We start from the raw sequence: 12,837 nt of genomic DNA on the forward strand, positions 1-12,837 counted from the left end.
AGTATCCCAAGCAACAGATTCATTGTTGATAATATATATATATATATATATATATATATTTTTTTTTTTTTTTTATACTTTGTCGCTGTCTCCCGCGTTTGCGAGGTAGCGCAAGGAAACAGACGAAAGAAATGGCCCAACCCCCCCCATACACATGTACATACACACGTCCACACACACAAATATACATACCTACACAGCTTTCCATGGTTTACCCCGGACGCTTCACATGCCTTGATTCAATCCACTGACAGCACGTCAACCCCTGTATACCACATCGCTCCAATTCACTCTATTCCTTGCCCTCCTTTCACCCTCCTGCATGTTCAGGCCCCGATCACACAAAATCTTTTTCACTCCATCTTTCCACCTCCAATTTGGTCTCCCTCTTCTCCTCGTTCCCTCCACCTCCGACACATATATCCTCTTGGTCAATCTTTCCTCACTCATTCTCTCCATGTGCCCAAACCATTTTAAAACACCCTCTTCTGCTCTCTCAACCACGCTCTTTTTATTTCCACACATCTCTCTTACCCTTACGTTACTTACTCGATCAAACCACCTCACACCACACATTGTCCTCAAACATCTCATTTCCAGCACATCCATCCTCCTGCGCACAACTCTATCCATAGCCCACGCCTCGCAACCATACAACATTGTTGAAACTACTATTCCTTCAAACATACCCATTTTTGCTTTCCGGGATAATGTTCTCGACTTCCACACATTTTTCAAGGCTCCCAAAATTTTCGCCCCCTCCCCCACCCTATGATCCACTTCCGCTTCCATGGTTCCATCCGCTGACAGATCCACTCCCAGATATCTAAAACACTTCACTTCCTCCAGTTTTTCACCATTCAAACTCACCTCCCAATTGACTTGACCTTCAACCCTACTGTACCTAATAACCTTGCTCTTATTCACATTTACTCTTAACTTTCTTCTTCCACACACTTTACCAAACTCCGTCACCAGCTTCTGCAGTTTCTCACATGAATCCGCCACCAGCGCTGTATCATCAGCGAACAACAACTGACTAACTTCCCAAGCTCTCTCATCCCCAACAGACTTCATACTTGCCCCTCTTTCCAAGACTCTTGCATTTACCTCCCTAACAACCCCATCCATAAACAAATTAAACAACCATGGAGACATCACACACCCCTGCCGCAAACCTACATTCACTGAGAACCAATCACTTTCCTCTCTTCCTACACGTACACATGCCTTACATCCTCGATAAAAACTTTTCACTGCTTCTAACAACTTGCCTCCCACACCATATATTCTTAATACCTTCCACAGAGCATCTCTATCAACTCTATCATATGCCTTCTCCAGATCCATAAATGCTACATACAAATCCATTTGCTTTTCTAAGTATTTCTCACATACATTCTTCAAAGCAAACACCTGATCCACACATCCTCTACCACTTCTGAAAACCACACTGCTCTTCCCCAATCTGATGCTATATATATATATATATATATATATATATATATATATATATATATATATATATATATATATATATATATATATATATATATATATATATATATAGATGTTTGTGTGTGTGTGTGTGTGTGTGTGTGAATACAACTAAGCGAAAACAACAACAGATTGGAAGGTCCTTTCGAGGCTGACTGTGATTGTGGGAAAGAAGAGAAATACACATTAGTGTGGTAAGAAGAGAGAAACAAAACACTTGGCCGAAGGAATAGAAATACCCACGAATTTTACATGTAACTAAAGACGTCGTAAATAATGTTAGTCGAAGACCTGAAGCGGAGTATCTGTCAAATCTATATCTAAATGCGTCTATGGTGTTGGATTCACCTAGTCTAACTGGCTAATCATTCCATGTTACCAGTTACTGCGATAGTCAAGCTCTGTTGGAAGGTCAGTTGCCCCTGGCCACACCAGTTATAATCATAGGGGTAAACTGATGGATGTGTCTACTTGAAACTGTAGTGGGTTCTCTCGGGACATTTCTGATGTAAAGAAAGTAGTTTGACAGCACTGTGTGTGTGTGTGTGTGTGTGTGTGTGTGTGTGTAGTCCGAGACTTCCGCTGCTTATGTATGAGTATATGGGTAAGACAGCTGACATGATGGGAGTCTTCTCGCTACTCCAGTCCTCCCGGCCATGACCTACAGATGAAGGCGCTGGTCTATGATCCCCAACTTTCGTTCTTCTGTTCAGAAAATTGGCTATGAATGATAAGATATAAGCCATTTAGAGTCATTCCTGTAACTGGTCAGTATCCGTCCCTCCCACTCCTGCTCTGAAAGTGATATACAGTCCCCCCAAAAAAAAAAAAAACACACACACACACGCACACACACACACCACCACCACCACCACCACCACAGATACACGCCGATATCTTGACTTCTTCTCTTCTCCCCAACTCTAGTGACCCACCGGCACATCTCTAGCCCGACACTCACCTTCATCTCCATCATAGATGAAGGTGACGGAAGACCAGTTGTCTGTGGCGATGACGTCGTAAATCATCTGGGAGAGGCAAGGGCAGTCGGTCCCGTCAGCGGCGGCGGAGACTGTAATGAACGGAGACAGCTGGAGGCCAAGGACGAGGCCCCAGAAAGCGAGCGAGGGCGTCATATTAAACACCGTGGCTCCTCTCTCGTCGGGAGATGGTGGTTCTCTACGAGCTTCCAGCGTTGATGGTCTTCGGTGAACGCCGTGGCGATGGTGATGAGGTGACACAAAGCCGGGCAGGGGATAGCCACCGGCTCCCATGCCAGTCAGAACGCAGCCAGCTGGCCGGCCTCTCCTACTGTAGTCTCTATCTGAATTGGTCCTCCTTGTGGCAGCGCTTTTAGGTTTCTCAGAAAGTGATCCAAAACCTTTAAGTTTACATAGCTATAAGCCAGTGACTCTCGAGGGCCAGACCAGAGTACAGTTCCCTGTCACAAGTGTCTGAGGACCTCGAACCCTATGAACCACCTGGTGTGCAGTGCTTCACTCCTCAACACCTGATGTGTAGTGCTTCACTCCTCAACACCTGGTATGCAGTGCCTCACTCCTCAACACCTGGTGTGCAGTGCTCCCCACTCACACTGGATTTCAAGAGGTGACGAAGCAATTCGAGATGTCCCTCAAATCTACGAATTACTTACATTATCCCGCGACGCCATAATGCAGAAGATATCCTCTGTGCGCCTCCTGCCAACCATCTGTCTGTCCTTAGAGGCAGTGAGGTGAGGTCTGTTGTGATACTTTCCATACAGATAAGAAGCAGCTGTTGGTATCCACAGAGCAAGTCAGGTACGAAAACAGATTAAACAGACTTGATGCAGACCCAGCTTCACCTGGAACCACTCATCCTCCTTCATCCTACTCGCACTCACACCTTACTCTCCCCATCAACACTCCTCATCCAGACGATGGCAAGACCCCACACGCTTTCTTACTGTCTTCCTCAACACCTTGGCTCCTGCTGACCCCAGATGAGTGAGGCGATGGTCTCTATACTCATCGAGTCGTCTTCAGGGACCACCAGAGTGTTGCGTCCTCCTTGCTTGTAATGAAGGCATGCTGGACTCACCTTGGTCATCGTTAATGAAGGCCTTTTAGTTTGGTTTTCCAGTGCTAAGAATGGCGCTAAGAAGGTGTATGGCTAAGGAGTGGAAAGTCTGGAGCGTATACAGACATCGAAGACTTTTACTGGGTCTGTGAGGGTGTGGGCCTGTGATGCAGAGGCGGCGGTGGTGGAGCGTAAGGGGCGGGGTGAGGCACCGACGTTCCTGGTGCCAGTTGTCGCTGTCAGGTTCAGGGTCGAACTGAGGGAAAGAGTGGGACAGCGAGGCTCACACTCCCGGACACTCCGTACGCCGCCAGGTTATGCCTACTACTACGCAGAGGTGCTCCCTCAACACCATCCTTCCTTTACCTATTTGCCTAGCTATAGATATGAGCTGTTTCAGCTTGGGGTCATTATGGTACTGACGTGGCCTATTATGAGGTGAATTCTTTCTCCTCTCTGAAGTCAGCTAATGTATGTAATAAAATACATGTTATGAACTGTAACGTCTTACGTATTATCTAGTCACTGGGGTCTGACTAACACCCTTGGTGACCTCTGTAATCCTTTTGCGCTACCGCTCACAGGATAAGCATGGGGGGAGGGGAGGGGGCACAATAACCTAGCAGGTGTTAGCGGAACAAGTCAAATCAATCATCCACCCTCCACCCAGCCAGCCCGCTGCCGGTCCACCCTCCACCTAGCCCGCTCCCGGTCCACCCTCCACCCAGCCCAATCCCTGTCCATCCACCGTCCAGTCAATTCCCATTTCGCCACACTGTATCCACTCTCCTCTACCATATAGGAGTCTTATCTCTGCTTCATCCGCCTATACAATGCTAATATTTATTCCACAAACACACCCTCTCCATCCCACACATATCACGACAACACGCGTATATATATGTATATATATATATATATATATATATATATATATATATATATATATATATATATATATATATATATATATATATATTTCATATATATGTATATATATATATATGGGAAAAGAGTCACCAGGGTTTGGATGAACATATTTGGGTTTACTGGTCTGCGTTTCGGTAATTTCATATACCATCATCATAACGTATAAGTAAAGGATGATATGCTTGTTATATATGCATTATAAGTGTCTGTGAGAAGCATAAAATCTCAAATGCTCCTTAAAATATATGGATCATAAAGGCCCAACGTGGACTGAAAAACCGAGAAAGAATGAAGAAAATCAATAATAACTAGAAATCCTATTTCATATAAAACACATGAAAACATACCTTACATAAGTTCAAGAGAGGCAGTATTTCATTGAGGGAAATCAACATTCTACTAATCATGATTAAATATCTTAACGTTAAGATATACATTGCAAAACAACTGGACAGTTCTACTGTAGCCCTAATCAAACTTGTCTAAGAACCAGGATTGATGTAATTGTGTAATTCAATTGAAATGTAGCTAATTACGAAAATATTGTACTTGTAATCGAAAATAGAATTTAAGTAATAATCACAATTGTAATTAAGTGGTCAAGTAATTGTAATTTGATAGTAATTGGGAAAGGAGAGGAAAGTAGTATTGGCAACGTTGTAAATGCAAAGGTGGGCAAGCGGTAACGATACTTTTTATCATCAATCGTTCGAGTCCACGGTATTGACCCCTTGACCCAAACAATAATGTCAGTCCGATAATAACAAGAACAAAACATTATACGAACTCGAGAACACTGCAGAGGTGAATAATGAAGTGATCTCGTGTCCCAGAGAGAGAACAGAGGAGAAACACATTCATGTTAGTGCAGACTTCTGCTTTAAAGGAACTTGTGATTGTCCGCGAACCTCTCCATGAGGTCATGTGGAGGGTCAGGTGACCATATCTGCTACTGGACCAGTGATTCAGGGACTTTAACACTCACTGGAGAATCTAATTCATAATCATAACACGCAAGTGCAATACTGTGAACAACTGGCTATAGTCCTATTGGACTCTGTGAAGAAAAGGGTGGATCCATACATGGAAATGCGAGATGTTCAAGTTGCGGCTTTTTTGGTTCCTAGGTTCAAACTGGACTGGCTTCCATTACAAGAGCAGATGGACGAAGTGCAGGTACATGTCAAGGAAATGCTTGAAGAATTGGAGGTTGGTCAGGAAGGGTTAACATCAACAATGGATAAAGATAGTAAAAAGGATGATTCAGCAGAAGGATTGTTAACTGAATCAAAAAGACTCAGAGTTTTTTCCCCTTCATACCAAAATGTTCAACGAATTTCCAAAATCAACCAAAGGTGATCAGAAGGAAGCACAATGTCAGTGAGTCTTGTGTTGAAGCAAGATGATGTAGAGGAAGGAACTTGGTCATTTTCAAGTGATCCATCGCTATACTGGAAAGACGTGTCCGAAAATCTGCCTCCACTGAAGAACCTGGCAAGAGACCAGGTGACAGTGTGTACTGCTGCATCTGCTCCATCACAGCCAGTTCTCAGCAGTGCCGGAAATTTTTTCACTGCTGACACAGGTCAACTTTGGTGTCATTTCTTTCCGTTCAGTGTTAAAGTGCAACAGTGAATTGTCTGAAAAGCTACGAGACAGATATTCAGTTACCATCTGCTGCAACTTCTTCTGAAACGAAATCATTATTTTTGTCTTCAAAATTTTTTGTGACACTTGTTTGTATATAAAGGATAACTTGATAATACAAAATTAGCTTGTTTTCTTTACGATTTTTTTTTTCAAAATTTGTGAAATTGTTATTTCATTTGTTAATATAATTGATTTTGTTTTGTGGTAATTATCATTGCAATGTAATTACTATTCCCAAATGTATTTATAATTATAACTAATAAAAAATGAAAAGCCATTGTAATTGCAATTTGAGCATCAAATTGTAATTTCTCCAACCCTGCTAAGATCACAATGAGTATGTCAATACCTCGTTGTTAGTGATAGTGGGTTTGGTGCTGTAGGAAAGGAGGGACTCCAGTATCAACAGACCGGTGTGGGATGAGCTATGGCCAGCACAGAGCAGCAGCTCCCTCCCCACATTGTCTGGTCGTTGTCGTGAGCGTAGTTACGTATCGCTGAGAAGTGGAGGTTTGGTACTGACTGTCCGAGGCGTTTACGATGTGCGTCCTGAGGTGTGTGGCTTCGTCTTGCCAATATACAAAACATTACAACTTGTGTACGAATACTGGTGGACAGGACGACTGCAGCTCCGTAGGAACAACTTCCTTGAACTTGACAAATGACGACAATGTATTCCTTGGTATAGAACGACACTAGTGTTAACATGTGGATAAAACTCACGTAATAACACAGTCAGTTTCTTGCGAAGTGTATACCCGACCTTCTCAGTGAACAAAACTGGAAACATCTTACATCCCTGGATACAGTTGATGGTTTTACTGATGGACGTAATAATCTGTTTAGTCTTTTACCAATATACAAATTAATGAAGTATAAAGGGAAACCGTCCTTATGTAAAATACTTTGCAATGATTCTACTTCTGTGTGACATTCAACATAAACAAAACATATACAAAATGCTCATGTGGCTTGGGTTACCACCAAGTTATGTGCATACACACGACTGGTACTATTAGATACATTCGAGATAAATTCTTAGTTCCAGTTATTTCACAGATAATCAACAGTCAATTTGCAAGGAAGGATTCTTGATCATATGTAGAAGAAATATGTGGTTTGGATTTCAGCATTGCGTTATGGTCGGCTCTGACGTAACATCTTTGTTTACAAACATTTTCCTAAAGGAAACCATCATTGTCTGTACTGAGGACCTGTTCAGCGATACACACACACACACACACACACACACACACACACACTTCACGAGTTAACTAATTTTCAGTTTAAGGGAAAATTATTATCATTATCATCTTACATTTGTTTGTTTTTTGTTCAGTTGCGCTACATTCAGTCAGACGGAGCGAGTAATGGTGGAGGGTTCACCACTCGGTAAAACATTAGCTAAAGCGTTTTTATGCCACCATGAAGGCAGGTGGTTGGTCGTGGCCATCACAGCTCAAATGCTCGTTACACGGACGATATGTAGACCGTACAGCTCTGATGGTTAAGTCTACAGACGATATGTAGACCGTACAGCTCTGATGGTTAAGTCTACAGACGATATGTAGACCGTACAGCTCTGATGGTTAAGTCTACAGACGATATTACTTTATTCTTAAATCATTTGAACTCCCAACTTAACAACATTGAATTTGATTTGGAAGTGGGAAAAACTTATACCCTCTTTTTTATATTAAACGAATGTGGGAATTCCTTCACAATATCAGTAAACAGTATACAGGGATCCAACATTTCCTGTTCTTTGCAAGACATTAACGTACTTCTTTTATTTCCGTTGTTGTGTAAAATCTTTTTCCAGTTATTCTACGTCTATTTTGAGTGTCATAAGAAATCGACCATACATACATACATACATATATATATATATATATATATATATATATATATATATATATATATATATATATATATATATATATATATCTTTTTCTTTTTCTTTCAAACTATTCGCCATTTCCCGCGTTAGCGAGGTAGCGTTAGGAACAGAGGACTGGGCCTTTTTTGGAATATCCTCACCTGGCCCCCTCTGTTCCTTCTTTTGGAAAAAAAAAAAAAAAAAAAAAAAAAACGAGAGGGGAGGATTTCCAGCCCCCCGCTCCCTCCCCTTTTAGTCGCCTTCTACGACACGCAGGGAATACGTGGGAAGTATTCTTAATCCCCTATCCCCAGGGAAAATATATATATATATATCATATTATATAATATTTTATTATACCTTGTCGCTGTCTCCCGCGTTAACGAGTTAGCGCAAGGAAACAGACGAAAGAATGGCCCAACCCACCCACATCACGTGTGTATACATACATGTCCACACACGCACATATACATACCTATACATCTCAACGTATACACATATATACACAGAGACATGTGCACATATACACATGTACATAATTCATACTGTCTGTCCTTATTCATTTCCGTCGCCACCGTGACACACATGAAATAACAACCCCCTCCCTCCGCATGTGCGCGAGATAGCGCTAGGAAAAGACAACAAAGGCCACATTCATTCACACTTAGTCTCTAGCTGTTATGTATAATACACCGAAACCACGGCTCCCTTTCCACATCCAGGCCCCACAAAACTTTCCATGGTTTACCCCAAACGCTTCACATGCCCTGGTTCAATCCGTTGACAGCACGTCGACCCCGGTATACCACATCGTTCCAATTCGCTCTATTCCTTGCACGCCTTTCACCCTCCTGCATGTTCAGGCCCCGATCATTCAAAATCTTTTTCACTCCATCTTTTAACCTCCAATTTGGTCTCCCACTTCTCCTCGTTCCCTCCACCTCTCACACATATATCCTCTTGGTCAATCATTCTCTCCATGTGACCAAACTATTTCAAAACACCCCTCTTCTGCTCTCTCAACCACACTCTTTTTATTACCACACATCTCTCTTACCCTATTATTACTTACTCGATCAAACCACCTCACACCACATATTGTCCTCAAACATCTCATTTCCAGCACATCCACCCTCCTCCGCACAACTCTATCTATAGCCCACGCCTCGCAACCATATAACATTGTTGGAACCACTGTTCCTTCAAACATACCCATTTTTGCTATCCAAGATAAGTTCTCGACTTCCACACATTTTTCAATGCTCCCAGAACTTTCGCCCCCTCCCCCACCCTATGATTCACTCCCGCTTCCATAGTTCCATTCGCTGCCAAATCCACTCCTAGATATCTAAAACACTTCACTTCCTCCAGTTTTTCTCCATTCAAACTTACCTCCCAATTGACTTGTCCCTCAACCCTACTGTACCTGATAACCTTGCTCTTATTCACATTTACTCTCAGCTTTCTTCCTTCACACACTTTACCAATCTCAGTCACCAACTTCTGCAGTTTCTCACCCGAATCAGCCACCAGTGCTGTATCATCAGAGAACAACAACTGACTTACTTCCCAAGCTCTCTCATCCACAATAGACTGCATACTTGCCCCTCCTTCCAAAACTCTTGCATTCACCTCCATAACAACCCCATCCATAAACTAGTTTAACAACCATGAAGACATCACGCACCCCTGCCGCAAACCAATTTTCACTGAGATCCAATCGCTTTCCTCTCATCCTACACGTACACATGCCTTACATCGTCGATAAAAACTTTTCACTGCTTCTAACAACTTACCTCCCACACCATATATTCTTAATACCTTCCACAGAGTATCTCTATCAACTCTATCATATGCCTTCTCCAGATCCATAAATACTACATACAAATCCATTTGCTTTTCTAAGTATTTCTCACACACATTTTCAAAGCAAACACCTGATCCAGACATCCTCTACCATTTCTGAAACCATACTGCTCTTCCCCAATCTGATGCCTCTGTACATGCCTTCACCCTCTCAATCAATACCCTCCCATATAATTTCCTAGGAATACTCAACAAACTTATACCTCTGTAATTCGAGCACTCACTCTTATCCCCTCTACCTTTGTACAATGGCACTATGTAAGCATTCCGCCACTCCTCAGGCATCTGACCATGAGTCATGCATACATTAAATAACCTTACCAACCAGTCAACGATACAGTCACCCCCTTTTTAATTATTTTGATATATATATATATATATATATATATATATATATATGTATATATATATATATATATATATATATATATATATATATATATATATATATATACATGAAGTGGATTTTACCCTCAAGTTAACATCAGAATAGTATGAGAGAAGGGAATAGAGTTCAGCTGTCTTTCAAGTTTAAGGACATCATTCCTACAGAGCTGCAGTTGTCAACTGTTTACCAGTCTAACACGCTTAACAGTTGTTAATGCTTTGTGTACTGGCAAGACGAAGCCACACACAACAGGACGCGCGCGCATTCACGAATGTCTTGGACGGTCAATACGATCGAACGCCTAATTACCAAACCCCAACTTCTTTAAGACGTAAACACCCTCACGACACTGACCAGCCAATGTGGGGAGGGAGCTGATCTGTGCTGGCCAGTCGCTCATCAGACATCTGTCTGTTAATCCTGGAGTCTCTCCTGTCCTACAGGAACAAAACCACTATAACTAACAACGTGTAACTGTCATAGTCATTGTGATCTTAGAGAAGTTTGATGAGGCTTGAGTAGAACAACCTAGTTGTTATGAAATGTAGATTCTAACCATAGGTTACATAGTTATGAACCGTAGAATTTGAATATCGACGAGGAAATATTATTTATCTATGCTGAATTCATCGTATAAGTCACATTCTAACATTTCAAATAAGTTATTTATTCTTACTTTTCATTATCTCTTCTGGATCATCAATTTGCCTTGGGCTTTTGATATATACTTTTCAAGGAAAATCCTTTTTTGGATTTTATACTTTTAACAGAAACTCATAATGTATCACAAAGCTTATTATGTTTTCTTTATAAGTTCTGATGATGGTATGTGTGATTACCTAAAGGTAAGGCGATGAAACCAAAGACGTTCATCCAATTCGTGGTTAGTCATTCCCTAATACGGCTTCGATTTCCAAGCAACAGATCCATTGTTATAAATATGTATATATATATATATATATATATATATATATATATATATATATATATATATATATATATATATAAAATGTGTGGTGTGTGTGTGGGGGGGGGGGGGTTATAAACACATAGGAGTAAAGACATGATTCATATATACAAGATTAAGAGACAGAGCAACACGAGTGTAAATATCTTTCCATAACTCTTGAATATCTGTGACAGACGAACATTTCGCTGTGATTATATATCTGCATCTTCCACAGCTGCTACGTAATCGAAGCTCTTCGATATACAGACACACATACTGCTTAGTACGATAAGATGAAAAAATGACGGGAAAAGATATCTTTCAAAACAGAAAAGATATGATCCTAATATGATTGTTCTGAAGCTTTTAGTCTATTACTTGCTGAGTTGTGGAAAGGTATCTTGTTTTATGAAGGATGTTCTTGTCAACCAGATCGTGTACGACTGATGAAGGTTTTGAATTACCCACTACTGTGATTACGTCATGCCGGACCTGCTTAATGTCTCTCCTTCAAACACAATTTAGAATTGACCAAGAATATCACGAACATCGTCTGTGGCCCATAGTTGGAAGACTACAACACATGAGCATGTTATGGACACATAAACCTACCACCTTTGTCATGTAGTTAACAACATGGCTACTACCTTCTTGTTGCTGACCAGAATGATTTTTGACCATCAATTTTGCAATGAGCCATAAATCTCTGAGTACCTGGCGTAAGTATGCGGGTTAGTATGTGACTACTATTAATGTTTTGCGTCTGTGTTGGCCCCCTACCTTTACCTTGTACATATAACATGTTTTCACAATCAGTATACCCAGAAATATACATTCTAGCGAATGCTAGGTGCCCCCCATCCATTGACTAGCCTCAGACGGGGGAATGAATAGGTGTTGCTGGCTGTGGGTCAGCTTGCCTGGCCAGGACTGGAACCTGGGCCCTTTGGATTACTGCGTCACACTCCTGACCACTGTCTTACAGAAGCTTGTGTGTGTGTGTGTGTGTGTGTGTGTGTGCGTGTTTCATAACAGGCTTAGCCTAGCCTAAAGCCGGGGTCTGATTGGTCGATGTAAATGGCCTTACTGTAGTTTACGGTTCCCTATTTTTACCTGGTTCATACAATGCTGAAGGTCTTCAATTGTTCCCCTTGTATCTTCTGAGAATACCGACACCTGGTGGTCTCTGGTTGTGTAAGTGTGTCGTGACCCATGTAATCACCTCGGTGTCTTGTAAGGAGGAGAGGGAGTGGACACTCGTGTACGGGCCACTTCTTGAACATTCGCTGTTTTCATACAACGTCCTACAATTATGCAATGTGTGTGTGTGTGTGTGTGTGTGTGTGTGTGTGTGTGTGTGTGTGTGTGTGTGTGTGTAAACACAATCATAACTAAGTTATTTTACAATTTGTTTTGTGTTGTTTGGTATTCAGGTTTACAGTATGATTCCCTTTTCAAAAAAAATCCAGATTTCTATGCAGACGTGGTCTTACGTTTTCTATGACCTGTTTTTGAATGAAGTTCTATGAAATAGATTTTTCTAATGGCTGAATCAGATGCTTTCAAACCTCTCCACACGACCCTTGACATAGGAATTATAAGAAAAAAACAACAACA

General features: G+C 41.4%; 1 protein-coding gene across 1 annotated transcript in view; it reads right to left on the bottom strand.

Moving 5' to 3' along the window:
* The window catches only part of LOC139750620 (uncharacterized), a 73,145-nt gene extending 69,360 nt beyond the window's left edge, over window positions 1–3,785 (bottom strand). The window contains exon 1 of the mRNA XM_071665295.1: window positions 2,459–3,785. Coding sequence (XP_071521396.1) covers window positions 2,459–2,771 — 313 coding nt within the window. The 5' untranslated portion in view covers window positions 2,772–3,785. The remainder of the gene's footprint in view (window positions 1–2,458) is intronic.
* Window positions 3,786–12,837: the final 9,052 nt, after the last annotated feature.

Source organism: Panulirus ornatus, chromosome 10 (genome assembly GCF_036320965.1).
Source record: "Panulirus ornatus isolate Po-2019 chromosome 10, ASM3632096v1, whole genome shotgun sequence".
Classification (NCBI taxonomy): domain Eukaryota; kingdom Metazoa; phylum Arthropoda; class Malacostraca; order Decapoda; family Palinuridae; genus Panulirus; species Panulirus ornatus.